This window comes from Bos indicus x Bos taurus, chromosome X (genome assembly GCF_003369695.1).
Source record: "Bos indicus x Bos taurus breed Angus x Brahman F1 hybrid chromosome X, Bos_hybrid_MaternalHap_v2.0, whole genome shotgun sequence".
In the NCBI taxonomy this organism is placed as follows: Eukaryota; Metazoa; Chordata; class Mammalia; order Artiodactyla; family Bovidae; genus Bos; species Bos indicus x Bos taurus.
Window position 1 is genome coordinate 13,432,995 of NC_040105.1, and position 15,640 is coordinate 13,448,634.

Consider the following 15,640-nt stretch of genomic DNA (forward strand, 5'->3'; position numbering starts at 1 on the left):
ACTTACAGTGTCATAGCTACGCAAGTGACAGACAGAACTCCAGGGACCTTAGCAATGCTAGCGTCTGGCCAGGCTTTGCAGGATGTCTGCCTAATCCTCACAGCTGGCTCCTGTAAGAGGTGAACTCAGAGGATACACCTCCGTGGGCCCATATGATCCCTGAGGTGAGGATTCCAGCTCGTGGGCCTCTCCATGACAGCCCCGATGTGCTTTCTCCTAGTGCACCCGCTCTGGGAGAAAGTGGACCTGGCCCCGGCGGGTGAGCGCCAGTCGCCCATCAACATCCGGTGGAAGGACAGTGTCTACGATCCTGGCTTACAACCGCTCACCATCTCTTATGACCCGACCACCTGCCTCCACGTCTGGAATAACGGGTACTCTTTCCTCGTGGAATTTGAAGATTCTGCAGATAAATCAGGTGAGAGCCAGACCCGTGGTCTCATCCGGAGTTAAAAGGACAGCTTCATGTCAGCACAGGCCACACCACACAGCCCCGGGAAGTCTCTTGGTAGCTGTGGTATGGGACTCATTGGACTTACTTTCATAATGTATGGAAGAAGCCCCTTCTCTTTTTTATGAACGTTTTCCTCTCGTATCGGTAGTATTTTTCACTAGTGAACAAATATCTCTATAGAGAGAATTTGTAAGTGATAAAAAGATAGGCTTTGAAATTAAACCCTTGCTAGAAATTTCTTTTGCATATGTGTATTGCATATGTACAAATTTTCTCCGCTTGCTGACTTTACAAGACACTTTTATTTAGATTGTAATATTATTTAAATAGATCTAACTGATGAGACTACAATACCACTGAAATGGGGCAAAAAGCATATTCATGTGTGCATGAGGTTACAGTCTAAACTAGTTAAGAGACCAATGGTGTATAAGAAAAATGGAAAGTCATGTTCTGTTAATTTTGTTAAACAATATTACCTAGTGTAAATGAAGCACAATTTAAAATAGATTTTAAAATTCAAATATTATATTGCTTTTAAATCTACTTTTTTTCAGCCTACCCAGATATAAACTAATCTAATGACTTCAAAGTTTACCTGAAACTTTTAGTGTCTATTGAAAACCATGTGATTAATTCTATGCAGGATTCTTTTTTCAAACTGAATTTGATAGCATCAAATAATCTTAATTTGTCTGAAATAATTGTTACTTGACATAATGTATCTTAAGCAATGATTGATCCATGGCTCAGCAGGCAAAGAATCTGCCTGCAATGCAGGAGACACAGGTTTGATCCCTGGGTCGGGAAGATCCCCTGGAGGAGGAAATGGCAACCCACTCCAGTCTTCCTGGCTGGAGGATCCCATGGAGAGAGGACCCTGGCAGGCTACAGTCTGTGGGGTCGCAAAGAGTCAGACATGACTGAGCAACTAAGCACATGATCCATCTTAAGGAATGGTTCTCAGCCACTGGCACTTTTGCTACCCTTCCCTCCCCGGGGACTAGGGACACGGCAACATCTATAGGCATTTTGGTTGTCACATTGGGAGGAGTGTGCTATCGGCATCCCGTGGGTCGAGGCCACAATCACCAGCATTTATGAACAGTTATCCAGCTTCAAATATCAATAGATGCACTCGCTGGAGTGCATTTGTTTCTTTCTATTACCAATACTGATACAGTAATTAAATTTGATTTTTATTAGGTCTAAATCATTTTTTATTGCAAAAAAAATCAATAGAGCTAAGATTGAGAAACTTTGATTTTCTCTCATGAAGGTGAAATGCATCCATGAAAGTGTTAATGAATAAAGTTAAAAGTATATCTTAGAACTTCCCTGGTGGTCCAGGCATTAAGAATCTGCCTGTTAGTGCAGGGTACATGGGTTCAATCCCCGGTCTGAGAAGATTCCACGTGTGGCCGAGCAGGATTTCAATTTCACCCAACAGATTAGACTGAATATTTGCCAAATTCATGCTCACAATATGGAGCTGGCATAGAAAAATAAGAATTTTTTAGAAGACAATTTTATGTCTATTTCACTACACTTTAGTATCATCCTCTTACTAATTTAGTGAATCATGTGGTATTATTCTCTGTACTTCCCCTAGCCCTCAAAGAAAAGTAGTCATTGGTGTCATTGCTCACCCTTACAAAACTCCTTTTTTTTAAAAAATTCTTTCTTTTTTCAAAAAAGGAAATTATGTAAGACATTTATGAAAGCCAGTAAGATAAACAGTAGACCACTACATGACATAGCCAGCGTATTTGGACCTCTGGATGACTGTACTCAGTCATTTGCATACATAAAATTCAACTAATGAGGCAGTAAACTCTAAAATAATTAATACGGATGAGATGGAAGATTTGGTTTTCCCGTTGTAGAGTTTAATTGAACAGACATCGCCAGGGTCTGCTCAGATGCCAGAAATGAGGAACTAACAGCTTCAGCAAATTCAAGCAAAAAAACAAAAACAAAAAACTGCACAATCCAAAGCCTGAGGAAGGATGACTTTTAAAACTCGTATCTGAACATTTCCCCTATAATGTACTGATTTCAGTAGTTCCAGAAAGTAAAGTATGTGGATGACTCACATTGTTCACTCTGTTGAAACGGAGATAGGTGATAGTTTTTGATTTGCAAATTTCCTTTTCCATTTCAATGTAAGGAAAAGAAATACTGTTATCTTCAAAAATTGAAAAGCAAAGTGCTGGCGCATAAAAAAGAAAGTATCTTTTGTACCCGTATTTCAGTTTTATAAGACTGTGTTAGATAAATATGCTGAGAGAAATTTGCATTTTATTGTGCATAAAAAACACTGGGCATAGTAAATATAGACCATAAAACTAAGGCAAGAATTAGCCTTTAACAATTGTGTGCAGCTTGGAGTATAGTTAAATCCTGCTGTCATTCCGAGTGCAGGTCTTGTCCTTACACATGTATTAACTGCATGGAAATCAAGTTTATAAACACTGGTATATAATACAGTGTGCTCCATCTAAGACAGTTCATGAGAAGGTCCACCCACAGAGTCTACTTTTCCCCTGCATTTCTCCACGACATCAAAAACATCAAATCCCCTGAATTGTTGGATGTGCCATTTCAGTGATCGAGGGAGGACCCCTGGAACACAACTACCGATTAAAGCAGTTCCATTTTCACTGGGGGGCCATTGATGCCTGGGGCTCTGAGCATACCGTGGACAGCAAATGTTACCCGGCAGAGGTAAGTTGAGAAGTTTGGGAACAGTGACAACAGTGGAGAAGAAGGAATAGTTCTGAGTTTCCAGTTCTAAGAAATTATCAGGAAGAATCAGGTAATTCCTATAAATGCTAACTCTCTCAGGGGCATATTTGATGATTCCCAGTTTAAACATGTAAAAATGATAACTGCCCTCATTTCAAATAATATGACAGAAATCAACCTTAAGGTCCTGAAACAGAATTCTTCTAGAATTCTAAGCTAGGCTCACATGATAGCCTCAATTAATAACGCAGGCAACAGTGCAGGGCCACCAGGTCAAATTAACCCAAGTGAGAGATGGTGGGAGCCTAAATGAAAGTGGCGGCAATAGAAATAGAGAAAAAGAGTACGGCTCAACAAGCACTTTTGAAATTAAAGCAAAATGACTTGGAGGCAGGGTCCTCTTCAGGAAAGGAGAGGAAAAAGTTAAACATGACCTTGAGAGTGTCACTTGGGAGGGAGGGTGAGGATTCATGAATGATGGACAAGGAATGATTTGTAGGGAAATAAAAGGGGCCAAAATACATAGAATTTCTTCTTAACAACTTTCCACCTAATTTAGTTTTAAATGGTACCTTAAAAAGAAACACATTTTAAGTGGTTATGCCTCGAACAAATTTGTCCTAAACTCCTAGTCCACATAGGCAGAATCTATTTCTCTCAACATAAACATCTCTCCTTTAGATGCAAATGGATTTTGTATATGAGTGTTTCATGCAAATCAGGATGGGAATAGACAAATGTTGCTCCCTCACTGAAATGTTGTTCACTTGGAGATAGATATATACACATATATGTGTATACAAAATTTTCACCCCAAATAAAGCCTATTCCAAAGTAGTATTAATTACTGCCCCTGTATATATTTCTTCCTGTTCTTTAATTCTGTCTTATTTTGCACCAGATTGTCATATGCTTTTCTCAGTGGCTTTATTTTGGGTGAGGAAGCACAGTAAATATATGTGAACAAGGCTGTTTTTGAGCAATCCTACATGATCATGTGTCAAACCGTTTTTTAATGGTGTTTCAGCTGCATTTGGTGCATTGGAATGCAGTCAAGTTTGAACACTTTGAGGATGCAGCACTGGAAGAAAATGGTTTGGCTGTGATAGGAGTATTTTTAAAGGTAAAAAAAAAAATCTTACTAGCTTTAAATGACATATTGAATCCTAGGATGAAGAGATACAACATTGCAATTTTAAGTTCTAAAAATATTGAGATAAAACTGTTTAAAATACAAGGTTGTCATGAATATATTTCAAATGGTATAGAAATGCACAGTCCAGTACAGTAGTCAGAAGCCACCTGTGGCAACTGAGCACTGGAAATGTGACCACTTTAAAAAAAAAAAAGAAATGTGACTACTTTGTGGAATAATTTTTAATTTTAATTAAAGAAATGATGCTTAAATGGAGCAGGGCACCTTCACCTATAGGCACGTTGACCCTGTCAGCAAACAGCCTGCTCAGTTTTCTGTGTCTAATTGAATTCAGTGATGTTTAAAACATTCTAAATTACCAGTTTAAATGTAGCTTAAGTAGTATGGTTGGTTTGTTTTTATATAATCACTAGGTGGTTAATTTTAATTTACATTCTGTTGCAGTTTCAAAAGTGAGATGTCTATTTTTTTTTAGTATTTTCTCATTGTTTCTTTAGCTAGGCAAGCATCACAAAGAGCTACAGAAACTGGTGAATATTTTGCCATCAATTAAGCACAAGGTAATTTTTCCCCTCTAAATCACTTGAGATATATTTTATGTTTCAGTCTCTGAGTGGAGACAATAACAGGGCACTTTGAATTGGGAAATGTAATTCACCTCAGTGTAACTGAGGTTCTCTTTGAAAGTTGCCCCTTAAGACAACTTGCCATTTATGATGCTTCTGTTGAGAGAGCCCCTGGCCCTGGGACACTCTGCAGGGGACAGAAGTGATCCTGTCAGTGGGCACGGATGGCTCTGCTTTGACTGCCATGCCACTGAGCACTCAGGAACTCAGAAGCATAACGAGTCCCCTTCTCGGCCCCAACCCCTGCTCCTTCTCAGTCCTTGTGCAAACCCTCAGGGCAGCCTTCTGGAGTCTAGCTACCCTCCCACAGGTGGGGAACAAAGTATGATAGAAACTTGGTTTGTCCAGTCTTACAGAACAATTACCACAATCCTTCAGGGTGGATATTTCTGTGTGCCCCAAAGATTAATTGTTCAATATTCAGAATCCCAGATGGAGCTACTCTCTGAAAGTCTATTTTCTCTCTCTTTCCTCCCCCTCCCTGCCTCTGTCTCTCTCCCCCACCTCCTTCCCACTCCTTCCCTCCCCATCTCCCTCTTTTTCCTCTCCCTCTCTCTTTCTCTCCCACTCTTCTGCCCTCCTTCCTCTGTCCCCATCCCTCCCTCTCCCATTCTCAATCCAGGATCCTGTCTCCTCCTAATGCACTGCATTTTAGAAAGGTGAATTCTTTTAGTCTCTCTTGAAAATGAAAAACCTCCATGTTTATGCACCAGCTACTACCTAATGCCTCTCAAAGAGTTCAGGGGAGCCAGCCTGCGCTAACCTCACTAGAACTGAGGGAGAAAATGGCTTTTGCTCTGTTACCACTGAGGACTATCAGAAATACATGGTTAATTGTAAGAACAAAGCAAGAGTGTGATTTTGTCCTAAGGTGACCAGAGGTACCTGGAGCTCATCTGGACCACTGCAGGTCCTCAGACTCCCCTAGAATCATCACCACATCATATGATTCCTGAGTGGTTTTCACCATGAAATGATGACTCAATGACTCCTTCTCTTGCTAGGACACACTTGCAGAATTTGGGTCATTCGACCCTTCCTGTCTGATGCCTACTTGCCCAGATTACTGGACCTACTCGGGATCCCTGACTACACCGCCACTCTCTGAGTCTGTCACTTGGATCATTAAGAAGCAGCCTGTAGAGGTTGATCATGATCAGGTATGTTCTTTCCACATTTCTATGTAAAGAAATTCTAGTCTGTGCCTTTAAAACAAGGCTGAGCTCAAACTTTGGCATCAGTTTTTACTATCTTGTAATGCTTATATATTTTTATTAAAATGTGCTAACATCTTGTGTTACTTTGGATATGAATTAGGGAATGCTTCAAATTAACTAGAGAGAAGAGTTAAAACTTAAGAAACATAAGCTTTTTACTTCCATATTTGACAATTACATGTGTTTTATGTATTATATATTTTATATGTAAATATGAATCTTTATGTAAACAAGACCCTTTTAAAGGGAAGAATGAAGGCTGAAAGTGGATGTGCTCAAAACTCTTCAAAATCTTTAAGGGAATTTTGCTATGGAACCTTAGGATAAAAACAGAAGCCAGCAGCATGTGTCCAGGAATTTTAAGTCAGTTGTTTTGACCCTGGAGTTTATTTTTCCCAAGAAACTAAATAGGTTTTAATTACTATATTAACACACAAATCCTATTTAATTCATAATATAAGTGAACTGCAGTAGTATTTGCTTATGCTTGTTTTATGGGATTTTAATTCATCACAAAGCATTTTCACAAGAACAAAAGTTCCAAAACCTTTTTTATGAAGCCAGGATAACTGACACCAACATCCCCCAAAGACAGGACCAAAAAAAAATTTACAGACTGATATCTATGAAGAATATATTTTTAAAAAATCTAAAATAGGGACTTCCTTGGTGGTTCAGTGGTTAAGACTCCACACCCCCAATGCAAGGGACTTGGGTTTGATCCCTGGTCAGGGAACTATGATCCTGCACATCACACAGAGGTTGTGGTTAAAAAAAAACACAAAAACTAAAATAGTATTTCAGAAACAGAATCCAGCAGTGTGCTAAAAGAAATATATATTATACTCTGTTCAAGTAGTATTTATTCCAGTAATGCAAAGATGGCTCAATACTAGGAATATTATTTATCATATCAATGAATCTAAATATAAAAATTATAATCATTTCCATAGATTCTTTTTTTTTCTTTTTTTTTTCCATTTTTTTCTTTTTTTTTCCCATAGATTCTTAAAATGCACTAGCAAAATTCAACATTCATGTTTTTCTTTTTAATTTTCAATAAAATAGGAATGTATAGAGACTTCCCTAATTTGATAAAATAGATTGATCTCAGTTCTAAAGTAAGTAGGATGCTTAATATGGAAAAGAATATTACTATATTAAATTTTAAATTAAGTTTTATTCTGGAAGTAGTATAATTAGACAAGAAAAGAAAAATAAATTAAAGAAACAATAAAAGGAACTACTACAAAAATATGATAATTCAGTAATTAGAGGAGTACAATATTAATTTCTAGAAATCAGTACCTTTGACTTGCAAAAATCACAGTCAGTTAAAAGATATAATGGAAGAAAGAATGCTATTTATAATGGAAAGAAAAAATACAAAATATCTTGGAATCAGCTTAACAAGAAAACTTAAAATACTCCTGAAAGACACAATAGACTTGAACTGATAAAAAATTATTTCCATGTGATTGAATAGGAAGACATCATAAAGATATCTGTAATGTCAATTCTCCTTAAGTTGTATTGTCCATGAATTCCATAAATTTGATGTAATCCCAATAAATATACCAATAGGATTTTAAAAATAGGCTACTTCTGGCCTCATGTGGGGAAAAAAAAGTATAAATAAATAGCCAGGGAAATTGTGAAAGAGAAAATGAAAGATGATGAAATCAACCAAGTTACAAAGCCTCAATAGTTAAATAGTGTTGTGTGCTCAGTCACTCAGTCCTGTCTGATTCTTTGTGACTCCACGGACTATAGGCCACCAAGCTCCTCTGTCCATGGAATTTCCCAGGCAAGAATACTGGAGTGGGTTGCCATTTTCTCCTCCAGGGGATCTTCCCAACTGAGGGATTTGAATCGGCGGCTCCTGCATCAGCAGGCAGATTCTTTACCACTGAGGAAGCCCAAATAGTGTTGTGCTGGTACACAAATAAAGAGATCAATCATAGGATGAAAAATGTAGATTCAGAAATATGTCCAAGTAGATATGAGAATTTAGTTTATGATAAAGGTTGCATCTCAGCTCAGTAGGGGGAAAAGATGAGATTATTCAGTAAGATCAATGGGGACAATTGAGCAGACACTTGGGAACAAACAGTTGGATCAACCATTCAAACCTTAGACAAGAATATATTCCAGACATATTAAGTGTTAAAAATACTGTCATAAAAGTACTAGGATAAGCCTAGGAAAACCTTTTCATATGTCCAAATGGAGGAAGCTTTTCTAACCATGTATCGAAACCAGAAGTCACAGAGATAGCAACTAGTAGACAATATAATTTAAAGAAAAAAAAAATTTGTGTAGTGATAACCACCATAAATAAATGACAATACAGAGTTTGCTCATAAGACTGGTCTTGGGGACCTATGCATTTAGTCTATTACTATCCTTCATATTTAAAAACTGATATAACATTGAAAAATAAATAAAATAAATCAGAGGGTCAGTGGCCCATGTGAGAACTTTTCAAATGAAATTTCAACACAGAAAATTCAGTACGAAAAAAATGTTAGCTGTCATCAATAATCCTAGTTGCCTATAATCTTACCACTAAGTGTTAATCATTGTTTGGATAAATCCTTCTGGTCTTTTATTTATACAGATGTACATAATTCCTTCTGTTCTTTTAGCTATATAAATATATACAAGTTTAAAATGAAAGTAGTAAAAATGAAAGTAATTTATTCATGAAGTAAAGCTATCTTTCTATTGAAAATATTTATGCTTCCTGTTTCCGTTTCTAGCTTGAGCAATTTCGAACCCTGCTCTTCACTTCCGAGGGGGAGAAAGAGAAAAGAATGGTGGACAACTTCCGCCCCCTTCAGCCCCTAATGAACCGCACTGTCCGCTCATCCTTCCATCATGACTATGTGCTGAACATACAAGCAAAACCCAAGCCTTCCACCAGCCAAGTGACTCCCTAAGATGCCAGTATCTAGGTAGTTATCTTGCTTAAATATATACTGCTTCTTTAAATATTGTCAACTAGACTCTTCTAAATGCTTGCATTTAATAATTATAAATGAGCCTTTCTTCGTATGGCAGTGTTCCTTAGTCTTTGAGGGAAGCTCTTTAGTAAACAAATTTTTACTTTTATTGCTACTGATGTTTATCACTGAAGTACCAGTAAGAGATACAAGTTTCTCTTATAGCAACCTGTTGGTAGCTGTAATATCTTTTTACATGCAACATTTTTGAGCTGTCTTTTTATGTTTATCAATTAGTGATTCTATAGAGTTATAAGTAGGGATGAGAATCAAAATATTTAACAACTGGTAAGGCACAGACACTGACCATCCAGAATGCAGGGTTTTCAGAAACAGCCACAGGACCCAGACTGGCACTTCTTGGTTGAACATTGGCTATGTTTTAGGTATATCTGATTTTAAAACATGACTGTGTACTCTTTTATAAGGCCTTCTCAGTTGGGTATATGTACCTCAACTCTTAGTTGTCATCACTAACACATGATATGATTAGAAAAAATATTTTGTAATCCTAAAAACACAAGTGTATACTTATATCTGGAAATTCTTTTGTATTTCTGAAAGCCAGATGTTCTACTTAAAGGCTTGATCATATAGAAAGCATATGCATTCTGAGGAAAATATAACCACAAATATGTTCATCTCAAAAAAAAAAAAAAAAGGAAAGCATATGCAGAATATTTTAAAGAAAATGCTTTGAATGCCTAGAACTTAAAATGCTTTCATGATCTATTTTACAGAAATATTTTTCAAAAGACTAGTAATACAATAGTCTATGGTTTACACTATTATTTTGCATTGTATGTACACTGATTCATAGAATGAATATAATAATACTTTCCACAATGAAAAAACCATCTTGACTTCCTTTTAAAACTATCTGAACTGTATTTTATTTCATTAGTTGAGGTTCTGTGCAAGGTAGGAGATAACATAAATGTCCTAATTTATACAGTGGTTTAGAAGACTTTTGCTATAATAAGAAGGAAAGAAACTCATCAGATAGGTAAAACCTAGATAATTCTATATACTGTGAGGAATCCAATCCAGAGTCACCCTTGCTTATAAATATGTGGAATGTTTCTAATTGCCTATAAGCCTGTATTCAAACTCAATACTGCATTTACTAGTATATTTGTTTCATTAGTATGCTAGTCATCTGATCTGTAAGATAAGGTTGGATGAATATACTTAACACTACTGAACTATACAATGAAAAAGGTTAAGATGGTGAATTTCATTTTAATGTGTATTTTACCACAAGTAAAAGTAACTAATAAATTCAGTAGGGAAAAAAATAGGGTTGGAGTTGTATGTTTAAGTTTAGGGGCATATCTCTGCTCTTAAAAAAGGAAGAGGGTGAAGGCATTGCTTCTACAGTGCATGCTTTCTCTGGAAAATGGAAGCATACATGCTCTAGGAAATGAATAAAATTCTTTACAAGATTAATATGGGGAAAAAGCTATGTTAACTTTATTTTTATCTGTTTTAAACCATGCCTGCGTGCATGCTCAGTCACTTCAGTTGTGTCCAACTCTTTGCGACCCTATGGACTGTAGCCCGCCAGGCTCTTCTGTCCATGGAATTCTCCAGGTAAGAATACTGGAGTGGGTTGCCATGCCCTCCTCCAGGGGATCTTCCCGACCCAGGGATCGAACCCACGTCTTCTGTGTCTCCTGCATTGCAGGTGGATTCTTTACCCACTGAATCACCTGGGAAGCCACTGTAAACCATAATTATCTTTAACAGGTACACACATGAGATATGCACAGGCTTCCCTCCTAGCTTTCTTGCAACTTCTTAGTGTAAAATTCTATTGCAGTGAGTCTTCTAAATTGGAGTGAGAACCAATGCACAGAATGCCTGACCTGCCCTTCCATCTTAGAGATACAGAAGATATTCATAGAGTGTGTCCAGGTTGGCCACCCCTGATTAACTTACATCTAGTGTTCTGGTGTAGTTTTTAACAGTACCCTCTTTCACTCTCAACCATGTCCTGCTTTGTATTACAATTGCTGCTCATTTTCATTACATAATATAATAAAACCCTTTCTTTACAATGTTAATATTTGTTAAATGACTTTTTGTTCCTATTAGTTTCTTTGAGTGTCTAAGATGTTTGTAAAATTAGTGAGACAACATGCAGATCAAACAATGACTGGAAAACTCATGAGGGAATTACTCGAGAAGCAGGAATGGAAAGATCCATCCAGTGCTCCTCAGCTTACCAATTTCTATGGAACCAGTGCACAATCTGCTGACATCACCAGTAGGGCAAGCTGCCAGCCCCATTCTCCTTTCCCAGGGCTACATGGGTTACGGTGAGGCTGGTTATTCTAAAACCAGGCTTCCACCTCAAAAAAGTTTAGGAAGATGCCCTTCTCTTGATCACAGGGGAGTGGGGGGTGGCAGGGTAGGGGATGGGGCAGGGGGAACACATTCTTTTGGCACAATATTAGCAAAAACACAGTACTGTAATCACTTTAGGTGTTTTTCTATTCACTAGAAAACTCAAATTTTGATAACTATTCTACTTAATGTTGTATTGTCTTTTCAATTCAAGTTCTTTCATATCAAATTTTACTGATCAAAATGGATACAGTTCAATTAAGTGAATAAGCTCAATTTTGCCATCTAATTAGTACCTATTAACAATACTGGCTACTTCACCTATAAATAGTACTACATTCTTGTTAGGAACTGAATGATTGTGTCCCCTCAAAATTCTTATGTTGGAAACCTAACCCTCAATGTGATGCCATTAGAAGGTGGAGCCTTTGAGAAATGACTAGGTCATGAGGTTGGAGCCCTCATGATGGAGTTAGTGATCTTATAAAAGAGACCCCACAGAGCTCTCTCAGCCCTTCCACCATGTGAAAGCACAGAAAGAAGATGGCCGTCTATGAATCAGTAAGAAAGTACTCACCAGACACCAAATATGCCATCTGCCACCACCTGGATTTTGGACTTCCCGGCCTCTAGAACTGTAAGAAATAAATCTTGTTATTTATAAGCCATCCAGTCTGGTATATTATTATGGCAGCCTGAACAGACTAAGACACTTGTCCCTATATACATTTGGATTCCTGCTTTTCAAATTCAACCTACTCTTCAAAAGTGGTACTTTGGTTTGGGTTCTAGGTGGGGATACCATCTGTCACCATTCTAACAGTTGTGTTGCTCTGAGCTTATCACTAGACAAAAGAATCAGTAAGAATGAATAAAGAATAACTTTATTCACTAATAACTGAATAAGAACTGATTGAATAAAGAACTGAATAAAGAATAACTACCACTGGATAGCTCCTTCCTCCAAAGAAAACTTTTAATCAGTTGTACATATATAGATTTATAAGCATTTTCATAATAATATGCATTTATAAGTATCTTATCTTGCTACTTTTAGTGATAACTGTAATCTGGAAAATATATAAAGCCTTTGGCATAGCAATGAGTGTTGAAGAGGACTTGAGACTCCACTGTATGTCCTTGAGTAAATCTGGTGATTTAATAATGAAATTAATGGTCGGCAAGAAATGTTCTTTCATGAGAATTCCTGCATTGACCATTCAGTGAGTCCCAGTATTACTGTCCTACGAGAGCAATAAAAAAGCCAAATTAATTGAAAGACTCCCAATCTGGTAAAGAGTAAACATTTTTTTCTTGCTCTCCCTTTATGCTTGCTATAAATGAAAAAAATACAATTATGGATCATTCTTTTGTCATAATAATTAAGATTCATTTAATAATAGCATGTTTGTAATACCATTATCTATTACATCATTTATATATTTATAAATGTGAAATATTTTAAATATAAAGTAAAAATATTTTAACTTTTTAAGAATAATCAGCTATTTCCTACTGACAATTTAAGACAAAAATTTAGGCTTTTTCCCATAAAGAAGGGATAAACCAAAACATGTATACTTGAGAATAAGTAGAAGTTATATTTCAGGCACCAAGAAAAATGGAAAATACATGTTACATTGCAGAATAAATTTGTTCTATTTATCAGAATATCATAGTAGACTATATCTTTGCATTACATTTTTGTATATCTTATTTTTATCTTATGATTTATCAAATGATGGGAACTATAGTTTGGAAATGAAACTGGCTTTTAGAGTAACTTCTGTAATGAAATTAAGTTGAGCAGTTTAAACTTATTCATGAAAATGAATTCAGCAGTTAATTGTTGAAGATAAATATCTAACTCCTATAAATGAAGATTTACATTCACTTCTAAATCATAATAGAATAAAATGTAAATCTGTATCTTTTTAAATTAGGAGTATCTTCCTAGAAGACATCTTTAATTATTCTGACATGAGAGTCTGGTCTGATTCATAAGAAATGTTACAGCAGCCCAAACACTAATGCTTTCAGAATGGCAGCAATTCTCAGCATAATTCCTGGTCACAGAAACCAGCAAAATTGGAGATCTGCACAGTTATATTTTGTGCCAGCCAAGGAATTCTCTAGTTAGAGGCTATACCTGCCAAATCTCCACCTTCAAGAAGTTTAAGATATAGTGCAAGATGAAGTCTTATGGAGGCAACAAAGTACAATATAGTGTGATAGGTGATAGGTGAAAGGTGAAATATTTGTGCAAGGAGCACCCATAGGACAAGTATTTAATCCACTCTTGAGGGCGTTGGGAAGTTTTCAAGCTACTGCTGCTGTTAATAACAACTAATGTTTCTGGGACACTAATTATCGTCAGGCACTATGACAACATATAGCATTTCCCTGATTTTTACAGATGGAAAAACTGAAGACTAAACATTAGGAACTGGGAGTTCCCTGGCAGTCTACTGGTTAGGACTCAGCTTTTAAAAAAAAAATAAGATCAGATAGTTAAGGCTTGAGTTTCCCAGTCCATTCGACTCCAAAGTCTATGTTCCTAATTACTGATGCACTGAGCTGAACAAGGCCACCTTGGAGCCTTGTTTATGCAAGTGTCTTTGTAAGAAAGAGTAAGGCAGAGTTTATGAGGAGTTTGGGCTTCTGCTGAATGATTTCAGGGAGGGAGTAGGGAAACAGGCAGCTTAGTAATTGGGTATCTCAGTAATTTTGATTTGGATGAGAGAGGAACAAAGACAAGCCAGGAAGGAAGTTATCCAATTATTAAAAGAAGGGGGTTGTTAATCCTTTTGCAGTTGCAACGTGTCCTTGGGAGAAACGTTTTTTCTTGGTCTTATGTGTGTAAACCACAGTCTAATTATTAGCAGGATTGATTTTGCTTTCTCAATCTCTTACTCTTGTTGCCCCAGTTTAATTCCTTGTTACCTCTCACCTAGATTGCTTTATTCCGGCTGTATCCTTTATACTGCAAACCAGTCACTTACCTAAAACACAAATACGATCACAAAAGCCTCAACTCAACTTGCAATGGTTCCCTATTCCCTACAGAGCATAATTAAAGCTTTTGGGAATGGCCCTTCGCCATAACCTAGCACCAGCCACCTCTATCGCTGTATTCCTTGATACTCTCATATTGCCCTTTATACTTGATGGCCAAAATTCTCGCGGTTCTGGCAGATTCCACGTTGTTTCATCGCTCAGTGACTTTCCTTGTGCTGATTTACCTGCAATTCCATTCCCAGCCTTCTCCACCTGAGTAAATAGCCCTTCGTGCCAGTGTGCTAAGTCGCTTCAGTAGTGTTAGACTCTTTGTTACCCTATGGACTGTAGCCCGCCAGAGTCCTCTGTCCATGGGATTCTCCAGGCCAGGAATACTGGAGCGGTTTGCCATTTCCTATGCCAGGGGATCTTCCCCACCCACGTATCGAACCCACGTCTCTTTTCTGCAGTGGCAGGCGGGTTAGCCCAACCGCCTTCAGAACAACTCAGGCATTGTTAGAAACCTCTCCTTGAATTCCCAGGTGGCCTTTGTAATGTAAACTGAGTTGCCTATAACATATAATCTTATCTGTGAATTGGTCCTTCTCTGTCTCTAGGTTGGAAATTCCTTGGGAGCAGAGGTTGCACCTCTGTAGCCTCTAGAGCCGGCAGGTGTCAGTGAAAGGGGGAGGAGTGTTAGGGCTCTGTCTAAGGCGACAATAAGTGGAACCACGAATGGAGGCACAGCCTCGGACTGGAAAGGAAGGCTAGCCGCGTTGTGTAGGATGAGACTTCGTGAATGGATGACGAGAAAAGGAGAGGTATAACTAACTTCTTGACCACAAAACACCTCACAATGAGTTGGGGAGAGGTAATGATAACGCACTGGGGAAGCGCTAGGAGAGAAGAATTACTTACAGGGCGGGGTAGGTGCCCCTTCTCCTTTTTCGGGAAGGAGACATTTAGTTGTGCAGACTTTTGGAAGATGAGCTACCTACCCCGGCCTTTAGTCTTAGGTCAGTCGGAGCAGAGAAACGCTCCCCTCCACTCTCGCCCGAGAAGCCGCGCAGCAACTGCGTCTGCGCACG

At 37.7% G+C, this 15,640-nt stretch overlaps 1 protein-coding gene and 1 long non-coding RNA gene across 5 annotated transcripts in view; one reads left to right on the forward strand and one right to left on the reverse strand.

Moving 5' to 3' along the window:
- The window catches only part of CA5B (carbonic anhydrase 5B), a 27,496-nt gene extending 16,224 nt beyond the window's left edge, over window positions 1-11,272 (forward strand). For 2 of the 4 annotated variants that reach the window (XM_027534898.1, XM_027534900.1), the window contains exons 3-8: window positions 221-418; window positions 3,063-3,181; window positions 4,230-4,325; window positions 4,856-4,918; window positions 5,989-6,144; window positions 8,964-11,272. In XM_027534898.1, coding sequence (XP_027390699.1) covers window positions 221-418; window positions 3,063-3,181; window positions 4,230-4,325; window positions 4,856-4,918; window positions 5,989-6,144; window positions 8,964-9,143 — 812 coding nt within the window. In that variant the 3' untranslated portion in view covers window positions 9,144-11,272. The remainder of the gene's footprint in view (window positions 1-220; window positions 419-3,062; window positions 3,182-4,229; window positions 4,326-4,855; window positions 4,919-5,988; window positions 6,145-8,963) is intronic. The other 2 variants (XM_027534899.1, XM_027534901.1) reach the window with 2 other exon arrangements.
- Window positions 1-15,556, reverse strand: part of LOC113887717 — a 19,063-nt gene extending 3,507 nt beyond the window's left edge. Inside the window, exons 1-2 of the long non-coding RNA XR_003509804.1 lie at window positions 15,471-15,556; window positions 12,133-12,190 (exon numbers count right to left, since the gene is read on the reverse strand). This is a non-coding gene — a long non-coding RNA (uncharacterized LOC113887717). The remainder of the gene's footprint in view (window positions 1-12,132; window positions 12,191-15,470) is intronic.
- Between the last annotated feature and the right edge of the window lie 84 nt (window positions 15,557-15,640).